The sequence below is a fragment of the Ixodes scapularis genome, unplaced genomic scaffold (assembly GCF_016920785.2).
Source record: "Ixodes scapularis isolate PalLabHiFi unplaced genomic scaffold, ASM1692078v2 PGA_scaffold5__190_contigs__length_132052651, whole genome shotgun sequence".
Taxonomy (NCBI): Eukaryota; Metazoa; Arthropoda; class Arachnida; order Ixodida; family Ixodidae; genus Ixodes; species Ixodes scapularis.
The window spans coordinates 76016192-76040949 of record NW_024609880.1 but is presented as its reverse complement, the minus strand read 5'-3'; the positions used below and the strand labels follow the sequence as shown (position 1 = coordinate 76040949).

The following is a 24758-nucleotide window of genomic DNA, read 5'->3' as shown; positions in this document are numbered from 1 at the left end:
GGGGGAGGGGGCATGGTCAAAACAAACATCATTGCTTTCCTTCCTCTTTTACACCGTACGTCGTATCTCGCTTTCCCTGTGACCATCTTCGTTCCTTTTCATTTTTTTAATATTTCTTTTTAAAGCAGCAAGCACAGGTTTTTTCATGTAACCAATACAGTAGCAATGAGGAAAGGTGCTAAGCGAGAATACTAACCCGAGAAAGGTTCCATCCCTTTTGTGGCGACGCGAATCCTGCTTTTGTCAAGATTTTTGATTTTTTATAAAGCGAGAAATAATAACACCTCCCCCCCCCCCCCCCCCCCCCCCTTTTTAGAACGGACAAAGGGCGGGTGTGCTGATGTAAAACCAAGGGAGGCATGAACGCTGAACACCCATATATACATATATATGAAAAAAATACTAAATAGAGGTACAGTTTCGGAAACACTGAACAAAGAATAACAAAAACAAAAGATTTGTCTCTCTCTCTCACACACACATACACACACACACACGCACACACACACACACACACACACACACACACACACACACACGCAAACGCACATACACACAGAAAACAAAATAGAGAAACACCCGGGGCAGCTTTACTATACTTGCCGGTTTTGAGTGAATGCGTTTCAATTTTACGTCGAACAATGGGTAAATCAACGCTCAATAGGCGGACGCTCGCGCGAGGGGAGAATTACAAAAGACGCCAAAGAATGAGGCACACAGAGGGACAAGAAAGGAACGGGGGGAAAAAATAAGCGAATTCGGGGTAATAAAAAAATAATATGGAGGGGGGTGTTAGAAGGTGACGCCGCTGAATTCCAGCCAAAGAAAGGAGGAAACAAAACACAAAGGGGGAAAAGAAAGCTGGATACAAAAAGTTTTAAGGATAAGGGTGAAAGAAAAGAGCTCCGATCTAGTTACATCCCACCGAATTCAGCGCTCAAGAGCGTGCGGCGAGCAACGGTATTAACAGTTACAATGGCCAGAGCGCGCGGTTAGAAATAATAACGGTAACAAAATTGCGAGTGGTACAGCAAAGACGAAAAAGCGTAAATACACATTGGAACCGAGAGAGAAAGAAAGAGGGAAAAGGGAGAGGAGGAATTTCGGCGCGACAAAAGAATGACACAACCGAGAGCCTCCGATTTTGTCGCGCGACGCCCTCTCTCGTCGAATCCTGCGAATATCCGGTCGCTTGTCGTAGCGGTTCCGTCCTTGCGTTGTGTACACACACACACAGAGAGGCCGGCACAATGGGCGCCTTCCCGACACATGGTGTTGTGTACAGTGCTCCGGCATCGAGAGCGTATCGTAAAAGTCAAAGAAAAACAACAACACCAAAAAAAAAAAAAAGAGGAAGAGGGAATGAGAGAGACGTGTTGTCCCCTTTGTCTTCCTCGAGCTGTCCGCTTTTGAGTTCGCTTCCATTGGACGCAAACCTTCCGGTCCGTGTCAGTCAATCGGCTAACACTTCCGGTACATTTATTCTCGCTCACTCTAAGCGGGAGGGTGAAAGTGAGGGCGAGAGAGCGCAACAAAAACGTGAAAAGTATACCCGTAAAAGCGACGAAGGCCAAACTTCAGCCCTGGCCGCGCGTGCTGAACTGTGCTTATCCGGACCACCAATTTAGTGAACTCTGCTTTGCGTACAACTAGTCGCCACGAGGAGGCGGATCCCGCCCCGCATAAGTCAACTGCGAAGTGGACATTTGGACAAGGAGGTTTCTCTGAACCCATCTTACTTCTTAATAAGGCACCGCAGTTTACCACATCTTCAGCTTCTCGAGTACCGCATTATCATGTCGCGAAGTGATCTGCTGACATTTTTTCTTAGTTGTTTGCCGCTTGGGGCGGGTCGGGAATCCACTAACGATGACGTCAAACGCAAGCTTTGTCTGCTAGGTGGTATGAGGAGCGCAAGTTCGTCTGCTTGTTTTGCAGGGGTTGTGGTGACGCCAGAACGCCGAGTTACGATCGTTTCTGATTGAAGAATGGTGGGTAGACATGCGAGGTATACCCACTATCCTTTAATCAGAAACGATCAGAGCTCGGAGCTCTGACGTCACAACCCATGCAAAACAAGCAGACGAACTTACGTGGGTCCAGCTCTCCGCACTGGGTCCACCTATACACCCCTCTAATATTTACAATTCCTCATCCCAGCGTGCGATCTCCTCAGCCCAGCACACCGCATGTTCGTCGCTTCGGAAAGCGAGCAAATCATGCGAAATACACACGAACACCGAATATGGAACCAGCCAGGAGCCCCTTTTTGGAAACGTCTATGGCGACGTGAAAGCGTCGCTGTGGTCGGCCCTCCACGACGGGCCGAATGCTGACTATGACGTCAGCAAATGATTTATGATCGATAGAAATAACTTTAATGTAAAAACTTCATTTCTGACGGTGTTGGCATGTGTTGCTTTCAGAGTGCTATGATTTCACGCTTCCATTATGCTAATTACAAACACCAACAAACGTGTTGTTCACTGCAGGAGGGCGCCACTAAAACAAACTCGCCGCTAATAGAAACCTTTCGAAAGACTGCTCTCTTTAGGTATCTGTGGAGTCCCTGTACAATGGCGGACTAAAGCCGCAAGTTCACGGCACACTTTATGCATTTGGTTGGATGAGAAAACAAAAACATCCACAGAAAAATGTGGCAAGTGCAGTGACGTCGCACTTATGACGCTGTTTGATTGGATTGTCGGCTCCTATAGCGTTGGCCGAGCTCCCACGTTCGCTATCTTATGGAATGACTTGCACGTTACACAGTATCTGTTGTCCCGCCAGTGTGCATTGGTTCTGACCTTCTATACTTCGTTTCAGCTTCGGTCCGAGCGCGGCCGATGTATACGAGCAGAAGGGCCAATCAAACAGCGCAGAAAGCAAAACGTCATGGCGTGCTCTCTGCAGTTGATAGGACCAGCCGGTATTCGCCGTGTCTCTGTGCGCGCTCCTCCGCCGGCTAGTTCTAACAAGAGCAGAGCACGCCATGACGCTGCGCTTTTTCCGCTCTCTGATTGGCTCTTTGGCTCATAACATCGGCCGCGCTCGGACCGAAGCTGAAACGAAGTATAATAACCGGCACGTGACTTCCGAAAGTGGTCTATTGGCCTCGAGATCGACCTAGAGGTGGCGCTACGGTCGCGCTATCATCATCATCAAAGCGGGGATAGGAGAACGGCCGCCCCATAGGCTCTCCACTTTCGCGCGCGAGACGGCGTATATTCTTGCGTTTATTTTGTAGCATACAATGGATGGGAAAACAATTCTTGCGGAAAAGGATGCGGTACTGTTCGCTGCTTCAGCGAACATCAAATCGTGTTGCCAGCGTGCGGCCTAAATTTATATAATCACTTCTGTGGGTGCGTCGTCTGCTCTAGGCAGACGTTGGAAAGCATGGATCACCACGACTGATACCTGTCTCCGGCTGAACTGGAATATCTATGTTAAATATTTGTTTCTTTCAAATGAATGTATCGGTTCATCAACGTGGCAATTAAAAAAAAGATAAGTTCCAACACAGATAACATAATACTGGTACTGTGGGCTGCGAAATCGCAGCTTCTATGTTTTTTTTTTTTTAACTTCTAGCTTTTGCAGTAATAAAGATATTTGGAATAAAGATAAGTTAGCGCTGTATTAGAAATTACCATGCAATTGCGTTCCTCTGCCCTTTTACTGTGCCATAGTGTGGGTAAGGTTTTTGGTGTCTGAAAAAATCTACTGCGTTGCGATGAGGACAGGGTGACTCATAGTTAAGATCTGCAAACTGCGCGGTTGGCAGGACAACTGAAACAAGTGAAACAAACTGTTCTAATATCCATGACTGTAATAAACGGGTGTAACCGAGCAATGCAGCAATGTTCCTTTTATTAAATGCTTTTCTCGGTAGTGTGGGTTCACCCGCTTCAATTTTCTTGGTGAGGGCCGCGGATGTCAAGAGGCTAATACTACAAATTTCTAGCTAAATAATCTTATAATCAAACACTGTCGACTCTGCAACCCCAACAAACGACGCGCACCACGACACAGACAGCATCGGCCGCAGTGATACTCTTTTATTGATGAGGGCTAGCGACCTTCACGATAATTTCCGATCACCCTCCGCCCTCACCTAACGTATATCAAAACTGGGCAGTTCATCGATTAACCTTCAGATTATTCAAGTAATGCTTTAACTGCGTTTTTTTTTGCCGGTTAATAGTAGTCTTGTGCTGGAGAAAGTCTACAAAAAGTAAAAAATGCCTACTTTAATATTTTTGACGTCTTTATTTCTTTTGTGACACTGGCTTGCACGGTAAACTACTTCAGCGTGCTTGTCATTTCACCGGGGGTGATTATACTCTTTAAATAATAACTTAAAAAATACTCCATTTTAAAAGGCCTCCCGTGTTCATATTTATGTAGGACTCACAACGTGAAGTTTAGAATGGGAACGCAATATGGCCATTTATGACATAGTAAAACCAGTAAAAAAATGTGTAGTTTTAATGTCTTTCACGCAATATGACCGGCAAAAAATCAACATTCGAATTTATTGATTGATTAGTCTATTAAAGGATAGCGATCAGTCGGGTTAATTTTCTAATCAGACCACAGACCCACTCAACATTCAATACTTTATGAAAGCCACGGTTTGTCCGAGATAACAAAAATACGTAGGACCAGCGATTGTATCCAAACCGGCACACTAAGATTGTGGAAACTTCCGCTTAATAATAATCGCTTTGCTGAATTTTTACGCATGGGAAACGATACAACGCAACCTTTAGTAAGAAGAAACGGCAACAATAACATAAAACATTTAATAAGGAATGTCAAACTCAGCCTGAAACGGGCTTGCCTCGTCGAGATCCATGCTTCTGAGCGTGCGCCCGTAGCAGACGACGCACGGCGGTATCCCCGCTTTCGCGCGTTTCCAATTTCGGCCGCACGGTGGCGACACGGTTCGATCTCGAGGCGAATAGTAATAGACGATGGAGCAGCTCACCTCAAAGTCCCCAGAATGCTTCACACACACCGCACGAGGGCGCGCGCTACTTTGCGTCGAAGTAGTCGAAGTAGAAAGAGTGCTGAAGGTCACCCACATGACAATACGGCATCTCGAGCGCTTCTCCAACTGGTGTGATTAGTGCCGTAGACCAACTACCCATCGAACTGATCCTAAAGTGCAACACAACGCGTGCCAGGAGCCGGCGTTTCGAGCTATCGATTCCCGCCATCATGCGGACGGTTATTATAATTGATTGGTTGCTTCGATTATTATTTTTTAAAGAGAAGATGGGGCGGTTCTGCATTTGGATAAAAAAAAAACACTTGGATTGGGTTCACTTTGCCGTTAGAATAACAGGTATCACAATTATGTTTCAATGAGACGCGCCGGAGAGCCATACGAGCAATTTCCAAATAGGGCTGAAGCCCCGCCTCCCTAGCCTTGGCAGCCAAAAGATTCGTCGATGACGTCACGTACAGCAAGTGTCTTTCGCGTTTTCTCGCGGTTCACAATACTTACGCAGCAAATGGTTTGGGTATTCGGGTGCGCGGGGTAAAAATACACTCGAATTCACTTCTAACTCATTTTTTTTCAAGAACTTCCGTAGCTTCCCTTTAATCAGGCACCCAATGTAGGCTGACATCGCCTCTGGATACTTCCCCAAAGTAGTGCATAATTATATTGGTTTCACTGCAAAATCGGAAGTCGAAGTTGCATACAAACAATGCTTTCAATGAAAATTTAAAACAAAAGTCACTGATATTGAATGATTCGGACACCAAAGTGAGGGAAATTAAAAGCAGAGAGTAGGCCACCCTACTGAGAGGATGCGTGTCCGTGCTGAACAACTCAGTAACCACAGCACTGAGTGCATCAACAGTGGTCATGATTTGGCAGTTAGTCCTTCTTGGTGACAGCTCCCTGGAACAAAGCAAACAAAAGCTATATTACGTACATAGTATAGAACTAAATGTAGTCGCTCTTGCAGCATCGACACACACAAAGCACGAAACCAACCTTATGTTTTAGAATAAACCTTACAAGCACACCGGGAATAAAACGAGGTGGTGGACAGTTTCCATCACAGTTAACTGCACCGCTATTAAAATGTTCACTACCCAAGAAGACATATAGACCGACACGCGGAGCGGCTCTGTTTACCAACACGGCCGGAAGGCCGCGCATGCGCGGTAGCTATGTGGGCAAAAGCGACCCGGCTGTCCGTGTTTTCGCCATTGCGTTGTGTGGCGTGCGCTCGTTGTTGACGTTGTAGGGACGCTTCTAGCTTTATATGTGGGTCGTGTTTCCTGGCAACGTATGTCGCATGCTGTGCCCGACTATTTGAGCTCGCTCCGAGCCTGAACGGCGGCGGTATCGAGACAAACAGTGCGTGGACGGCGTTGCCTACGAGGATCCGTACGCCGTAAAAAAGGCCTGCTGGACTTCCGACGTGAACTTGCTGTTACCGAAGTCGACGGCTCACGTCGTCGTTTACTTAGTTTTTTCGCCCAGCCAGTTGACGGCCGACACGAAGCAGGCGTACAAGTCTCTCGAGGCCTACGATTACTTCGATTCGGTTTCCGCACTGCCGGCGGGATCAGCAGACTCTGGGTCTGCGGAAGTGCTTTATTAATGAAATAAGTACACACAGCGTCTTCAAGCAAAAGTATGGTATTCTTCTTACTCTCATGACCACAAGGCATGACAAGCATTAACGCTTTGTCCGTTCTGCAGTCTTGGCGGTAATACGTTACAAGTAACGGTGTTACCAGGAACGCGTTACTTTTCAGTAACGTAGTAAACTACTCGCTCCTTGTTCGACGGAGTAACAGGTAACGTACTTACGTTACTATTTCAAGTAGCGTAGTTTCGTTACCTCGTTACTACAATTACACTTCAATTTTTTCCGTGTTTTTAGGCGTCAAGCTCTGTTTTTCTTTCCGTTTTTTCTCATGACTATTTAGCTGAAACCGTAAAAAGAGGTAAAGTAATTATGTTCAGTTTCTGCATGAACATAATGTTTCTTGATATATGAGCTTATGCACACCTTTATCGTCAAAACCGTAAAACGTGTTAAATCATAATTTAAAAAGTAACGCAGAAGTAACGTGCGTTACTTTTTATCGGTAGCGGTAACGCGTTCCTTTTATTTTTAGGCAACTTAGCTCAGTAACGCGTACCTTTGATTTGCAAGTAACGAGTAACGCATTTCGTTACTTTTTTTCGGTAACGCCTACAACATTGCCGTTCTGCCGCCGATCCCCTTCTGCTTGGTAGCACGGGCGTAGCGAGCCTCCGACGGGCGCTTGGCCGGTGCTTTGTGCGCGAACACTGTGGCAACAAAATCCGAGTGGTCTCGATCAGACGACGGTTTCCCTGCACATAAGCAAGCCTCGGGACGGAGATTGAAATGGAAGCCGCACTTGCCTCCAAGAAACTGCTTGCCGCACAAACGGTCGTTCGCGCGAGGAGACCATAATTTTCGATCCACGGATATTATCCACCTTCTATGCCTTTCAGAGTCTGCCGGGAACTTCTGGAAACTCATTCCGCGACTTTTCTTGCACATTTGGGTGCAATTAACGGCAGCACAGCTTTGCGGCATGCTGAAATGCCATGACGCCCATGCGAAACGTGCGCTCTTTTGCCCACACCCCCCCGACTCCGGCGCGATCGCAGCGCCGCCGCAGCGCCGTGACGTCAAGCCCGCGTGTCGGTCTATAAGTAACTCGAAGCCCGAAAATTAAATGCTTAAATTTAAGATTGTAAATAATTAAGATAAAAAGCCCCCCTCCCCCCCCCCCCCCCCCCCCAAAAAAAAAAAAAAAGTAACCAACTAACGCGTACGCAACACATAATTCAGTCTCCAAACGCTCCAATAGCCCAAGTCTTAGTTCTGATGAACTTACCACAAATGGACAATGCGCATGCAAACTAAGTTCCATCGGCATCCATGAGCGCTAACCTTGCACGATACATTCAAGAATGGTTCAGTCGGAATGCTCCCGTAATCGGTTTTGGAATAAACAAATAACCCATCGTAAAGCTGAACTGCACCCTTTAAATTTAAAGCTGTCACCTCAATGTACTACCGTCACATAACGCTGTCATACGTGCCCTCACAGCATCATTCAAGAACAGCATATTCTTACGTATTACAAAGAAGTTCTCATAGACCGTTTTTTTTTCCCTGTCCCTATCCTTTTAGCCACAAAGACACCATTATAGGCACCTGCAAATCTAATACCCGTGCCACACGGGCAACTCGAATGCCATTTACGACGAATGACATTTGAGCGGACGGCCAATCAGCGCGCGACACTCCGGGCGTGGCGCATTCCACGCGCGACAGATTGCGAGCTGATTCGCCGATCACACAAATGTCACCCGTTGTAAATGGCATTCGAGTTGCCCGTCTGGCACGGGTATTAGTCTGTGCTGATACGAGCGTACCCATCGGGAAGCGACCTCGGCACTCGCAGCTCGACTGCGGTGGTGCCCGGTGGGTATTGCAAGCTCGGCCGGATTAAAGTACGGGCTAAGGGGGCTGTAGCCCAGGAGCCCCGGCCCTCGGGGACCCCAAAATCTAAATCATAAAAAAAAAAGAAAATATATATATATATATATATATATATATATATATATATATATATATATATATATATATATATTTGTTTGTTTGTTTTTTTATTAAAAAACGTGAAAGTTACACTTATGCCGCTTGGGGAGGTGAGTTAAACGGCCAGGGGGACATATTATAGGGGGCTAATCGTAACGATCAGTCGACTAATTAATTAAAATTCGTTAATTAACTTTTTAATTAATGAAAATAGGCATATAGTTTCAATTAGAAAATTGCTCAGCGTCATCGAAAACTTCTAAATCAGTCATTTTCAGAAAGACTTTCGGCCCGTGAGAAGCGTATAGTGCACGAAAATTTCCACTCGTGGAGCAGGTACAAAGCTAGCGGTTGAGATAAGGCGCCCGAGCGATTTTTCCGTCTCTTATCTAGCCCCAGCCTTGTACCTGCTCCACGAGTGGTAACTTTAGTACAATACTACGTTTCTCACGCGTCGACAGTCTTTCTGAAAATGACTGATTTAGTGGTTTTCGATGACGCTGAGCAAGTTCCTAATTGGAACCATATGTCTATTTTTATTAATTAAAAAGTTAATTAACGAATTTTAATTAATTAGACGAGAGATTGTTACAATTAGCCCCCTATAACATGTCCCCCTGGCCGTATAACTCATCTCCACAAGCGGCATAAGTGTAACTTTCACGGCTTTTCTTAAAGAAATCTGTTAAGCTTAAAAAAAACTGTATATATATATATATATAAACGAATATGTGCAGATGAATGAACCGTACTTAATCCAATGAATCAAAGAATCAAAGTTTTCAGGAACCCGCCAAAAGCCAAACAACGCCGTTTTTTGGCTTTCGGCGGGTCCATTTTTAATTCGAACAAATTTATTTAAAAAAAGCCGTGAAAGTTACACTTATGCTGCTTGTGGAGGTGAGTTATACGGTCAGGGGGACATGTTATAGGGGAATAATCGTAACGATCAGTCACTAATTAATTAAAATTCGAAAATTAACTTTTTAATGAATGAAAATAGACATATGGTTCCAATTAGAAACTTGCTCAGCGTCATTCAAAACCCCTAAATCAGTCATTTTTAGAAAGACTTTGAGCGCGGGAGAAGCGTAGTAGTGCACTAAAGTTACCACTCGTGGAGCAGGTCCAAAGCTAGCGGTTGCGGTACAGGCGCCCGCGCGATTTTTCCGTCTCTTATCTAGCCCCAGCCCGGCACCGCGCCCCGTGGAGAGATAGTGCAACCAACTGCGCTGTCATCGCGCGACGCAGCAGGGGCTGGTTGCAGTATCTCTCCACGGGGCGCCGTGCCGCCGGAGCCCAGATGCGCTCCGATAACAAACCAAAACTTAGAAACCCGTCGATTTTATGCGGTTTTTCAGAAAGCCATAAAATGCTTCGCGTGCCTTCTATCGTTCTGCAATTTGTTGATTTAGTGTTTTTCGACGATGCGGAGCAATTTTCTAATTGAAACCATGCCCTTAAACACAATATTAAAAAAAGTTAATTACGCAAAAATAATTAACAACTTAATTATCTCGGACTTCAACAATTTTCCTAAATGGGCCGCTGGCCCAGGAGCCAGGACCACAACGCCACAAGCAGGGTTGTAAAAGTTACTTTAAAAATGTACCTAAGACACAGTTACAGTTACTCATACGAAAATTTACCTAGGTGCGTACAAGCTAATCGCTTAAAAATGTACCTATGGTACAGGTACAGTTACTTCAAAGGTACTTTTTTTTTTATTTTCACGTCACGTATTTTTTTCAGATTTGTCACATTATTATTGGAAGTAAATCCTTTGTATACTGGGATGTACACAAAAACAAGTTTGATAAACGTGCTTTATTGGTGTCAATGTTTTTAGGAAGGAAGATAATATTTTAACGCGAGCGCGTTTAGGAGCTCGTGTCACAGAAAATCCGTCGGATGTCGGTGGCGTCGGTGGCGTGACGGGAAATTCCTGAATGGTCGATAGGGTCGTGACGTCACAGCCACATGACTTCGTGCGGGAATTTCAAACAACCCATAACGCTCATGTGAAACGTGACGTCACGCGTGGAACGAAGGTGGTTAAAGACATACAAGAAAATGGTCGCCGCATGTTTCAAATGATCCCACTTGATAAACTACTTCATTTGCCTTAAAGAAAGATTTGAAGAATTTACGCAGGATCGCACCCACGACCCTTCGGTTGCGAGCTAGACATGCTACCGACTAGGCAACGGAGGGTTTGGGAATGGCACTGCGATCCTGCCGTCATTGGAGTGCCTCGATGTCTGTCTGTGTGAGGGTAAAGGCATTATCGCATCGAGTGTTGTCTGCGCGTGCCGAGCAAACACATAAAACATTGCGGAGTAAAATGGCATCAAAGCACTGGCAAAAGCTCCTCGATCGCGCCGGGAGTGTTGTATCATAAGAACTAGGTCGTTGTGTGACTCGAGAGCATGAGAAGCGATTGAGAAGGCCACGCGAACGGGGCCTGATAACTCTTAATCTTAATCGTCCTCCCAGTTTTTTTTCTTCACAAACATTTTCAGTTTTGTAAAGTGCAAAATTTGAGTTCGATTTATTGCATGGAAACACTACGTGACGTTAAATTGCTTTACGACTGTAATTATAATTTATTTTCAGTTATATGTTATATTGTATTTTCTACGATTTTGACGAAGTGAATAGAAAAGTACCTGTAAAAAGTAACTTCACTTAGTTACAAGTTACTGGAAAATGTACCTAAGATACAGATACAGATACTGAGAAATTAAAGTACCTAGGTTTGTACCTCAGGTACAGCAAAAGTACCTAGAGATCGATTTACAGTTACTTGTACCTAGGTACTTTACAACCCTGGCCACAAGCCTTTTTTCGTTGCGATGAGTAGTTTTCGCAGGAGCGATTTGGCCTGAGTTTTCTGAAACACCCTGTATATCTATATATATATATATATATATATATATATATATATATATATATTTTGGTCAAAAAAATGACACATAACAAAGTAGTTTCTATAATACTAAACAAAATATTTTGGACAATACTTCCACAACCTTCAAGAAAGAGAGCCTTGAAAAAGATAATGGCACAGCAAACGAAACCAAACAACACTTTGCGCGGCGAGCTTCTTTGGTTGGTATACAGAAAAGCCCGATAAATCTGACGTGTCCGGACCCTCACGCTACTTCGCATTCTGTCCAAAACGGCTTTGAACAAAAGAAGGCGCCGAGGAGCCCCCAGACTTCTGGGATTTCCCATCCCTGTTTATAGAAAGAAAAGGGAAACATCGTAAACGCCTTCACCCACTGTCCCACTCGAGCTCGTGCTTACTGTTATACTGTCTATACCAGTAAGCTCGCGCTTACTGTTATACTGTTATAGCTGTCGTCTCCGCAGCGACCTCAGTAAAGTTTTTCCCAGTTGAAGCCAGAAAGAAAACCTAAGCCATCTGTTGTTTTTATGGGGCCCCTTTTTCACATCCGTTTTAGGAACAACAATGGGCTTTTAGTAAAGTCCGTGTTGACGCCGAAAGCTGGAAACATGGTTTTACTTCTCAATGTGTTTAGTGCCTCCACATTGAACCTTTTAGCAAAGCGAGGACCTTTGAGCAACGTGGGAAACGCTCTCTCTATAACAATGAGTTTAAAATGTTCCTGTCCATTACGAGCCAGAAGAAATGACTTCGTCAGTCTTCCTAGATATAAAAACATGCCTTTGAACTCGCAAAGAACAAAAAAAAAAAAGCAGATTTTCTGACAAACAACAAAATGGACGGCATTCTTAGAGAACGAAATCGCAAAAAGATATATGATTGTGCTTGTTATGTCTGCGAGGCAATGAGTGGCAGCACTGGCAGGACAAGGAAGGACTGCGAACAGCTTTATTCCGCAGAGGCCGGCAGCGATCTGGCTGCGCGTATGACGGTACGCGCGATGACGTCATTACTGCGCATGCTGCTAATAGCAACGGCGGCGGCCTCTAGCAGTGCTACACTAAAATAGGTTCGGCACTTCTATCCCAGAGCGCTTACTGGAACGCGAGTCGTGGCAGTCATTAGATTGCCGCGTTCTGTCGGGGTCATTCCACGTGAAACGTCCCAGACGTTGCGCTCGACCACCTCCGATTTCTAAAAAAAAAATTCATGGGCTTCGGCCACAATGTCCGTAGCCATACCCTAAAATAGTTTTGACGAAAAAAAAGTTGTGATGACGTGAGCGCGATTTTAAGTTTTGAAAACAGCGTGAAACTAGGCATCACTCAATAATTTACGAAAAATCAGCTTTTTTTTATGAAATACCCAACAATATTTTTTTTCTTAATTTTGCACGGTTGTCGGCTTACAATGTGGTTGAGTTTGTGCAGTTTTGTTTAATTTAAATATTTTTAAAAAATGCATAATTTTATTCAAAAATAAACATTTTTGTTATTTTATTAAAAAATATATAATTGATCCCGGGACCTAATATAACTGTTTACTGGTTGCCCTCTAGGTATATAACCTATAAAAAAAAATATTTTAAACCGCTGAAACACCTTGCAGTAAAACAAAAATCCTGAAGTTGCCAAAAAGTGCGTTTTGACGCATAAACAGCCGTTTATTCCACCCTGAGGTGGTCCAAGTAAAAATACAAAATATGGTGGGTTCGGAAGAACGATTGATCGTCTTTTGATTCTGAAAGTTTAATCGGAGTAATTTTTGTTTAAAGCGAGAAAACAGTTTTTGAAGTTGAACTCTCGCACCACTACCCGGCGTCGCTTCTTAACGCCTCTTTGCCGCACAGCACGCCACCTGCGACGATAGCATTCGCGACTCCAGCGACCTATAGGGGGCGCCACCACCAAACAAACATGGCGGCTGAGTCCAGGTCGCTTCGGCTCGGCCGGGCCGCCTGAACAGCTAGGTGGCGCGTTCAATTTAACAGGTTTTCTTTTGTTTAATGCCCAGTTTTATAGGTATTTGAACTGAGACGGTGAAGTGTAGCCGGTGCAGATAAACTTGCAAAGCACAGTTTTGTTCTGCCGGTGTTTTTTTGTTCTTTTCGTGTCAAACTTTTGTTTCTGAGATTTCGTTCAATACCGAAACTATGGGCTCCGGAGAAACGGTAATATACTAATCAGTTTTGATCGTCTAAGGAAAGCTGCGATGACTATAGAATTGTTCTACAGAGAGTAACTTTTCAGCTAACTCGCATGCCTCGACCATGCGACTTATCTGTCCGCGGAATCGAGCTTTTGTGCGTATCCGCGTTTACGAAACAGCTCCAGTCGTCTGCTCGGCCATCAACACAGGCTGCAGGAAAATTACGAAAATTAAGCAACCACTTCTTGAGCCAAGGACCATGTTAACCCGCCGGCGCCCCACTAAGCAGCTGATACTCGTATTTCAATTCAGGTTTTAGTAGCAATCGAGAAGTCAATTTGACGAGCGGGTTATGTATTATATTACGTACTATGGTCACTCTAAAGCGATATTAGTATATCCTTCGGGTTGAAATATGAGCTTAGTTGACTAGCTATTAGGTGAGCTGCTGAAAAAAAGTATATTTGACAGACGAAGACATACTACTTAAATTTAGCCAAATAATTCTATAGCCGGCAGCACGGAGACAAACTGAAGAGAGTCTTCATTGAAGATCCACGCAGAACCTCTCTGCATTGAACTTAGCTTCAAATCCTGAACGGAGAAAATTAGTATTTTTTTGTGGCCGGTCAACCTGATCAATGTAGACGTATATTGCTGCTGGCTTCGACGTCGTGGTAATATAAATATTGGAGGCGCGATAGGTCAAAATGCCGTGGCAGCATCTAACGTTGAGAGACTTGTCTCCCACCTTTTGAAAACAGATAATTTCCCTCATTCATCATTTGCAGCGAGCAAGTTTTCCTGAATCAAGTAATTGCGAAATCAGCCCAACTCCTTCAGTGTGGTCCAGAGGCTTTTTCGGCGAAAAGCAGCCAAGATGAATAGCCAACGCACCGACCGGCGTGGGTGGCTCAAGCTTGAAGCTAACCGAACACTACCAAACTCAAGAAAAGCAGCTATCGAACCTTCCCATTCAATTGACTGAAACATTGATGTTCCCTCTAGTATCGGTTACCAAGCAGTCGTCACTTTGAATGTGATTCGAGACAGACAAGAAATCAAAAAGTTTTTCCGTGATTCCTCCCCATCCAAGAAATCGAAAGCACGCGACCGTGTGCTGTGGAGTAAACGGGCTTTCAAACACGTAATAAAAGAAAACAATTTACTGAGGCTTCACCACCACTAATGATTACTCAGGCAAACTTAAGAGATATTCGGACCTTCGTCAAATTACATTGTTCGCCACCGCGCCGACAACACGTCTCCGCGAAAGCCACCAGAGACGCGGAGGGGCGCGGAGCGACCTGGACCGGCTGGTTCCCGGTTTTCCCGCTTGGCGGCGTCCGTTTTGCTGGAGTCGCGAATAGCCGAAGCGATTAGGTCCAAAGATACAACGGAGATTGCTGCCCGATCCCCCCCCCCCCCCCTCCTTCTTTTCTGGCTGTAAGGGAAGAAACGGCGGGTATCGTGTACTAATCTGAGGTGCCACCAGTGCGTCGCCATAGCAGGCACGTTGTGCCCTTTGTACCTGAGGGCGGCTCCTCACACTCCGAAACGCGATGTCTAATCGACGGGCGGCATCAGCTGACGTGGACGTCTGAAACACCATAATATCACCGCGAAATCTAGCCGCCACGCATGCTGCGGTGAAAAGCGGATCTATGATCCGGTTCGCGCTTAGTTGGAGCGAAATGAAGGCGACAGGCGAGTGATCAAAGCTCTGAAACGCGCTGATTCAGTATGTTAACTCGGACGCTGAAAGCATCGTCACAAGCCAAGATTGCGCTTCTGGCATTATTTTCGGTCCATATTGTCAGTGCGGGAATCTTTACATGACCCATTGGAAATAATGAATAAACAAAGGCACGTGTCCGTGCTGTGCAGAGAAGAGGCACGTACAAGAAACGACACCAGGTTGCGACGTAAGAGCTCAACTTTAAAATGTTTCTTTTGTTCGTATTTAGAACAAAATTAGTTTAATTAAACATTCAAGGACAAAAGGCAATAAACTCTTCTGTAAAAGTCATCATGTCTCGCTTTTTGCTTTCGGCCACCTCAAGGCAGAATTGACGGCTCTTTAAACGGCAGAACGACATTTTGCACAAATTAAGTTGTTTTTTCTGCAAAATATTTAGTTGTACGGCCCGAAACATTTTTTTGTGCATAATATTCATAGGGTTGCCAATAAGTTGTTTAATCATCTGCAGCAACGAGATAGTTTGTAACCAAACTCAAAAAGGCTAAAATTCTCATATATTAACTTTTTTTTTAATTCCTTTAAGCGAATATCCATGATCCTTATTACACAACAATCAAAATACCATGTGTTTTTTAGGAATAAAAATAGTCCACTGTTCTATAAAAATATCTTAATTTTCATCAATTAATAAATGACTCCTAGTTTCACTCCTTTTTTACGAGTTCAAACCGCCATCACCCCATGAAATTTGTTTCTCGTCAAAAATATTTTAGAGAAGCACCACAAACATTATGGTGAAGAACCATTAATTTTATTTTAGGAATCAGAGGTCGCCGTGGGACCTTTGGCATGGCATAAGGAAGTCCACGTCAGCTGATGCGGCCCGTCGATTAGGCATCGCGTTTCGGAGTGTGAGGAGCCGCCCTCAGGTACAAAGGGCACAACGTGCCTGCTATGGCGACGCACTGGCGGCACCTCCGATTAGTACACGATACCCGCCGTTTCTTCCCTTACAGCCAGAAAAGAGGGACCAGGGGAAGCGGGCAGCAAACTCCGTTGTTTCTTTGGACCTAATCGCTTCGGCTATCGTCGCAGGTGGCGTGCTGTGCGGGGAAGAGGCGTTAAGAAGCGACGCCGGGTAGTGGTGCGAGAGTTCAACTTCAAAAACTGTTTTCTCGCTTTAAACAAAAATTACTCCGATTAAACTTTCAGAATCAAAAGACGATCAATCGTTCTTCCAAACCCACCATATTTTGTATTTTTACTTGGACCACCTCAGGGTGGAATAAACGGCTGTTTATGCGTCAAAACGCACTTTTTGGCAACTTCAGGATTTTTGTTTTACTGCAAGGTGTTTAATTCAGCGGTTTAAAATATTTTTTTATAGGTTATATACCTAGAGGGCAACCAGTAAACAGTTATATTAGGTCCCGGGAGCAATTATATATTTTTTAATAAAATAACAAAAATGTTTATTTTTGAATAAAATTATGCATTTTTTAAAAATATTTAAATTAAACAAAACTGCACAAACTCAACCACATTGTAAGCCGACAACCGTGCAAATTTAAGAAAAAAATATTGTTGGGTATTTCATAAAAAAGCAGATTTTTCGTAAATTATTGAGTGATGCCTAGTTTCACGCTGTTTTCAAAAATTAAAATCGCGCTCACGTCATCACAAATTTTTTTTCGTCAAAACTATTTTAGGGTATGGCTACGGACATTGTGGCCGAAGCCCATGAATTTTTTTTTAGAAATCGGAAGTGGTCGAGCGCAACGTCTGGGACGTTTCACATGGAATGACCCTCCGGCTATACGTAGTAATTTACTTGAAGTCATCACAGAATGTTCCCCACGTTTTGAGTGATAACGTTACTCAAGGAGATACCAATGTATAACTAAAAATAGCTTAGGCTTTCCAAAAAAGTACTGCGTGAAGCAGTCATATCATCATCATCATCATGAGGGCCTTAGAATCCACCTTAGCCCAGGGCCCGAAATCTTTTAATCCGGCTCGGATTGCAATCTCGACATGCCTGCATGTGCTGCCACATTGGCGGAAGTAAGGGAGCAGCGTAAGCGCGGCGGAGCTCTACCCCACTCCCTACGGGAAAAGTGGCCGCGCGTGGCGCTGTTCGCTGGGAGATCGGTAGCGGCTCCTAGCGGACGCAGGGTGCCCCTGTCCGCCATTGCTTTCTCACATACTTTGAGCATTTATTGGACACGAGGCTTGCGTCAGCGTTCGGTGCAGACTCGGATCCAATCGCGCGCTTCGTGAGCGAGCAATGGTGACCGCCAATGTTGGTCTACGAACTTCTGAAAAGGGTCCATCGGGCACGCGCTCCGCTAGCCTTGTCTGCAGAGTTCCGGACCTCGTAGCAAGTTGCGGAAACGATCTACGAAAACTCCCTATCAAGAGTCACAGCGACGCGGAAACGCCACCGGCAAGAACGAGAACCCCAAAGAGCGAATCGGAGAGCGGGGAACTGTCGCTTTGGGAAAGCTCTCGCCAAGCGTGAAAAGCCAAATGCCACCCGCTTATTCAACCCGCGGCATCGGAACCCCCCAACCCCTGCGGGTTTATTTATTCATAACGCCCGTACACAGGCGCACGCGGGCATGCGAAAGTGGTCGTCGTTCACGAGGGCTTTTCAATGTTCAAGTGAATGTCTACAATTTGGCCAGCTCCACTACTCTCGCCTTATATACGAGGGGCGGCCATCCAGCCCTCACTCCCTCCGAACTGCGTGTCTTTTCTTTCTTTTAGTGATGGGGGCAAGGAGTTCTTTTTGTTGCTCTTACGGCGCGGGGTGGATACGAGACTCACCCCACCATTTCGGGGCAATAGTCAGCCTCCCCCCTCTCCTTTGCTCGTTCTTCCCCTCAACAGCACGCCGGCTCCCGCCGCAAAATGTGGCGCCCGTTCAGATTTTTCCAACGTATTTAAGCGCCGACAGAAGGTTCGCTCGACCGTGGAAGGAGGGGAGGGGGGGTCTGTAGTTTTCAATAGAATCCGCACACAGGCACCAGCGAAGGCGCTGCACTGTGTAGTCCGATCACGTGGCGAAAGAAACGATTGAGGTGACGTCACTGCGGGGAATCATCCACGACGCGCTCCGAGCAAGTTCTAAAAAGTCCGCGAGTTGTGAGATAAAGGCTCGTTCACACACTCGTTTTGAGTACGGCCGACTGAGAAAAGATCAGCATTTAAAGGCCCGTTGACACACTTGAAACCGAGTGGGACCGGTTGAGACGAGACCGGTTTCAAGCCTCTTGCGACGGCTTAGGACGAGATGCGCTGCTGCGGAGCTGGCTCTAAGCCGTCGCAATAGGCTTAAAAACTGGTTTCATCCCGGTTGGTCCTACTCGGTTGCAAGTGTGTGAACGGGCCCTAGACTCTTGTGAAGGCTTCGTAAGCCGCCCCAAGAGGGTAAAAAACCGGTTTCGTCCCAGTCGGTCGTGGTCAAATGCAAGTGTGTAAAACGGGCCTTGAAGGCGCGTTCACACCGGCGATTTGAAGCAGTCGCGATGCGACTAGATCGCATCGCAAAAGAATGAGATGGTCACACTGGCGTGCGCGATGAGCGCGTTACTCATGGCTGCTTTTCGAACTCTCTCTCTGCAAACGCCGCTGATTGACTCAGCCACTCCGCGACTAGATCGGATCGTAAAAAGTCGGGTCAACTAGCGACAGCTCGAATCACGTCGCTTTCTTTCCGCGATGGTCGCTTTTGCGATGAAAATTGTTGCGCGACTACGCCTGAGACGTTCCTCGACCGACAAAAGCTCGCGCCTTGGAGGCACCAATGCAACAACTACAGGGCTCTAAGTTGGGCACTGGGCGGTCAGAGTCGCACTGGGAGTGGCCAGGGCCGCACTACGACTGGCCAGTGCCAAGGACAATCGCGGCGGGCGGCGATCTCGCCTATTTTCTACAAGGTCTCGCGCAGCAGCCAATGACGGCTTCGCTGGCTACAAAACGAAGGATAGACACAAAAGCGCGTTAAATTCGCTCAGAAATGCTATAAAAGAAAAAAAAAGTGGTCGGTAGGGAAAGCGCTTAATTTTTATATAATACCCTCTAACAAACATATCAACTTACAAAAGAACCCAAGTATACACACTTCCGACGTGATAAACGTCACATAAAACTGACAACTAACCAGTGCATGTCAACTCGAGCGTAAACCGAAGCCTTTAGGTGCATAAAAAACCTTTCTTTCTCTTTTTTTTTTTTTTTTTTACATCCAACTGCAATTTAAAAAATAAATAAAAAATATCCGGTTTATATGTTTGGGTTTTCTTAAACACTTTTTCCCGCTGCCATCGTCGCTTCATTCCCGGTGTGTTTCCGCCAATTTTCACCTCTAGCCCCGCAGCTACAGAAACAAACCAGTCGCGCAGAAGTAAGAACATATATGCTCCACAGGCTTCACACACGCTTCAATGCGGAGCACTTCCGCCGCATAAGCGTTCCGTTTTCTCTGCCAAGGTTTCTCAAACACCGATTACAACCACCGAAAAACAAGCAGAAAAAAAACAAACAAAAAAAACAAGAGCAGAGTTCGGAAAGAAGAACGCCAAGAGGGGTATATACGGCTCACTGAGCAGCAAATCTTCCGCGACTGTTCATCCGAAACAAATCACCCCATTCCCAAACGAAACAAACGAATCAATAAATGAATAATAAAAAGAAACGAACCAGGAGGGCGTCACCGAACCAACGCCATTGGTCACACAAGTTTCACGTGAGTACAATGACGTCACGATCGCAGAAGCCAATCTACGCTCCGTTTCATCGTATGGTGGACTGCAGCGGACGCCACGAACCACACCAGCCAATCCGGTGCTGAGAACGTATCACGTGACTACACGTGCCTTGCGCATCGCTGCTTCCCTCCCGAATGTCATGTGACGCTAACGAAGCAATGGATTGGCTATAGGGTGACTCGTAGCGTCCGCCGCGGTCCATCATAATGTGAAACCGAGTATAAACACACGCGACCTAAAACGAAAATAAATAAATGAATAAAGAGTTTGCGTTCGCAAGCGCATCAAGAAGAAAAAACAGGTACCCCGCAAAGGCGGGTAGGAGGACAAATCTAATTTGGCCGGAGGCCCGCTGATTATTCGTCACTGTCGACTGCTCTCAACGGCGACAAAAGCCCAAAGGGCACGACAGATAACGCCGCGAACAACCCGAATAAAACCCGTCGGTCGGTCGGCGACACGTAAGAAGAAACGATTCCTCTTCTTCCCGTAGGGGCAAAAGGAAAAACGCGAGGTGTGGGGGAAGCATACCGGCGCACGATCATTACCGGCCCAGATTTGCTCGGGGTGCCCGAAGCGAGAAAGCGACCGCAAATCGAATGAACTCGCGCCTGGTCGACCGCAATGCACGTCCTGATTCGCTGGCCCCACAAGCGGGAGGTTCCGCGGGGCTCGCCCGCCTGCCTCGCGGTGCCTAAAGGCAGCGGCAAAGCCACGCTTACTACGCTTTTTCACGCTCTGGCAATCAGACAATATATTCTTCTGGCTAACGAGGAGTCGTTAAGCTGGTCGCGGCGCAACTTTTGATGTCGTCCTCTGCGCCATATAACTACTTTTCGAGGGACCGCGTTCCCCGAGAGTACAACGCGTTGTTGTTATTGTTGCGTTCGTCTGGATGCAGGTCAAACAGACACTGCCACGGTTGTAGAATTCACGATGGTATTCCCTGTGGCAACGTGATTATAAGCGGAGTGACTGTACTCGCTACGCCAATGCCACCCTAAAGGTTTATACATCCTGCATATGGTACGAGCATTATACACTTTGGAGGCTGTAAATGCTTGTTCCCAATTACTGATCTCCGTTTCAACGGCGCAGTCACTGGGAAGTCTTGTAGCATTCTAATGTACTCCGTTTCAGTATTACAATGCAAAAACTTTGGCTTTGGGGAACTGAAGGGCGCCACAGTCTGACCGCGCTCAACTTAACTAAAATAGAAAAATTGTTTCTTCTTTTTTTTTCATTTTTGTTTAAGGGGGGGGGGGGGGGGTGAAGCTGTGAAAAAATGTAAGGGACTACAACGAATCCGCTAAGTAAATATGTAAAAGAATTACTTTACAATTACTCTAGCAAACATGTAATTATGCCGTTAATAAATTACTGATGGATGTAAGGACTTACAAGTAATTCCGTTACTTGTAACGGATTACGTACAAGTCTGGTTGGCGATCGCAGCCGTGTAACCCCCCGACCGCTTCCGCTCAAAATAACGTCCTGGCCACAGATTCGCGGCTAAATTGAGCGCATGGTCGTCTCATGAACTGTTCCCGAAGTGCTCACTACCCCAGTGGACGACAATGTCGCGGCAGGGGACGTTCATCCGAAGTTGGTTGGTTTCGCAGCAGACCACTCTTAGCCAGCTTACAGACGACAGCCGGTTCCTTGGAGCAGTGGCGCCCACGCTCCCGTCACGTGGTGTCACGCGCCTCGCTCCGACTATCTTATTGGGTCGCGGGGACCGTATACTCTCCACAGGTCGCCGAAGACCTCTTCCACGAGGGCGCCGCCATCTTGAATGTCTTCACTTCCAGTATGGGCTAAAACATTGTTCTGCCGTTGCCACGTCAATGCGTCCAGGAAGTGAGGGAGAGGAGAGACGAGACAGCGCGGGGACGACAGAACTCCGAGTTCTGATTCGGGCCAACGGAACACGAGGAAACAAAAACTGAAGGTCGGTTATGGCGGCGCCCATGCACAGCTGCTCGAAAGCGTCTCTAAACCGCACCTCAGGATGGCAGTGCGCGGTTCGTGCCCTAACGGTGGAAAGCGAGCAGAGAGCGGGGGAGACGGGTTTCTAAAGTAAACCGGGTGGAATGAAACTCACCTTCTACACAGTGAAACGACGTGAATAAGGCCACAAGGCACGCTGTGCGACAGTAATCTCAAGCTAGAGTGACGCGTTGTCCTCCCGACAGACGCAGTTCGGTAAGCGATGTGCCGGACCGGAACAAAGCATATCTGAAAAAAAAAAAAAAAAAGAATTGACGCGAATATAAAAACGAAAACAATAAACACGGCAGCAACACTAGACACAACGAAAATAGACGTGCCGATGCTCTTTGACATCGTCTTGTTTCAGTATAGTAGTTTGATATTCCAAGAATAGAGACGTAACTTCCGTAAGAAAAAAAAAAAGCAACAATGCCAGCTTTTGAATTGAAGAGAGTGAAGCTTGGCGCATGCGCAGGAGCTGCTCGGATACGTTACCGCTGACCCTCACCATACATTATTTGCGAGAACAAATCTACGCAATATCTATAAGTGACTGTCGCTTTACAACTTTGTCAGAATTAGTTCGAGCCTTTGTTAAAAAAAAAAAATATATATATATATATATATGTCTTAACTATAAGCGTCAATTAGAGCTGCGCAAGCGCACTGTTCCCTACTTCGTGAACAATTGCTGTCACGGAAAGTCAGCGTCGTGCGCTCACATGGCGTCGAACTTGGCCCTCTCGGAGGCGGAGACCGAAGCCTGCGTCTTGGTCAGGGCTCCTTCCAGGTGCCGCTGGTAGATGGTTAGCGCCAGGGCCGTGCTGTCGCGCCTCGAGCGCCGACGCTGTTGCCGGCGGCCGCCGTGACCCAGCAGGTTCTCCGTCAGCGCCTCTACCTGTCGGATCCATTCGTTGTACATGGATTCGAATTTCTTGTATAAGTATCATACAATATACCTGATATGGAGACAAATTCCTTGTAGTTTCGTTGCTTGTATTAATGTTTGTTGTATGGAAACAAATTCGTTGTCTCATTTACTGTGTCAATATTCCTTACATATGAAGACAAATTTCTTGTAGAGCCTCATTCGTTTATCAATATTCGTTGTATGGAGACAAATTCGTTCTATCGGTATTTATTGAATGTAGTGAAATTCGTTCAATATTGGTTGTAACAAGTAAAATTCGTTGTCTATAGACCGTTCTACTAGGAAGAGCGGAGAGAGAAAAAAATGCCCTCCCCCTCTCACCCCACAAGTCGTCTGCTCTGCCGAGTTGGCTGTACCTAACATCCGGCCGGCGTTCAAACTCCGTTTAAAATCGCATCATTTTGGAAATTTCAAGCGCAAACGCGCGGATTTTAATATGCAAGTTATCGTGTAATGCTATGCTCGATAAAAAAAAAAAAACTAACCGGGTCTAATTGCGCTGTTACCTGCGTGTGAAAAAAAAAAAAAAAAAAAGAAATGAGAAGATTGTGTCACAGTGGCCGGTCCTCCGGCGAAAAGTAAATTCGGTTGCAGTAACGTTGTATATACGGAGTTCGTGCTGCTGTAGGCCTTTAGCGACAATGAGTGGAAGTTTGGAGTAATGAATAAAAAAGTGCTTTCCTGACGCAATAGACACAGTGGTTGAGGTATAGTACTGCCGGCTGACTCCACGGCTAATGAAGTAACGGAACAAAGATACGCTATAGTTGATCCTGATATAAAAGAACAGAGCGCTATAGACTGATTTTGGAATGGCTATAAATATTGTAAGAACGCGAACCACTTCACAACGGCAGCCACGAGCGAGAGTTGGATGTTTGGTACAGCCAGCCGGTACAGCCCAAAGATAGAGAAAGGCATCCTCCAGGATTGTCGTCTGTTAGCGAAATCGGGCGCGTGCCCTCTCTCGTTTTACCCCGCCGAACCTGCTAAACTTCTCGGATGTGTGGAGAGGGCGCTGCGGTCGAACAAAATGGCTCCGCCCTGAGAGAGCTAAATGAAATGGTCTATATTCGCTTATGGACTCAAAATCGTTCTATTCATATTCGATTTTTTTAGTCAAATTCGTTGTACGCAGACGAATTTATTACATAGACGGTGAGTGAGAAGTTAATCTGCCCCAAAGTGAAGTGATTTGTGTCTCCGACTTAGCGGGACAGTTTGGCCAGTGCAGTAACGGCTGCTATAATAACCTTTGAAAACTGCCCCACGCAGTAGCGATTAGTGAAACCACGCTGCCGTTCAATGAACGCCAATACGGAAGCCGGAAGGGACAAGATGTGAACTCATTTGATGGCTGAGTTTGCCGTGCGAATTTTCGCTCCAGGTATACTGTCAGCTGCGGCGCGTGAACGGATGAGTGGGACGCAGTGTCCACCGGGGAGAAAAATCGTGAAAGCACAAATACCCACGGTAAAATGAAACACACTAAGCGCATACTAATTTTACACTTTTATGAACACTTAGCAAGGTATACTTAAGTTTACTAGTATAACAAACATATCCTTGTAGTATGCATGCAGAAATTGCGAGACGGGGTCGACGCGCGGGCCAGACAGATAAAAAGAAGTTCTCTAAAAGTAAATTAGAGTATATTTAAGATATTGAAAGAACGCTAAACATTGCG

At 45.8% G+C, this 24758-nt stretch overlaps 1 protein-coding gene across 1 annotated transcript in view; it reads right to left on the bottom strand.

Moving 5' to 3' along the window:
* Positions 1-5580: 5580 nt before the first annotated feature.
* LOC8031705 (peroxisome biogenesis factor 1) overlaps positions 5581-24758 on the bottom strand; it is a 76016-nt gene continuing 56838 nt past the window's right edge. The window contains exons 20-22 of the mRNA XM_040205722.2: positions 22863-23038; positions 22253-22386; positions 5581-5917 (exon numbers count right to left, since the gene is read on the bottom strand). Coding sequence (XP_040061656.1) covers positions 22311-22386; positions 22863-23038 — 252 coding nt within the window. The 3' untranslated portion in view covers positions 5581-5917; positions 22253-22310. The remainder of the gene's footprint in view (positions 5918-22252; positions 22387-22862; positions 23039-24758) is intronic.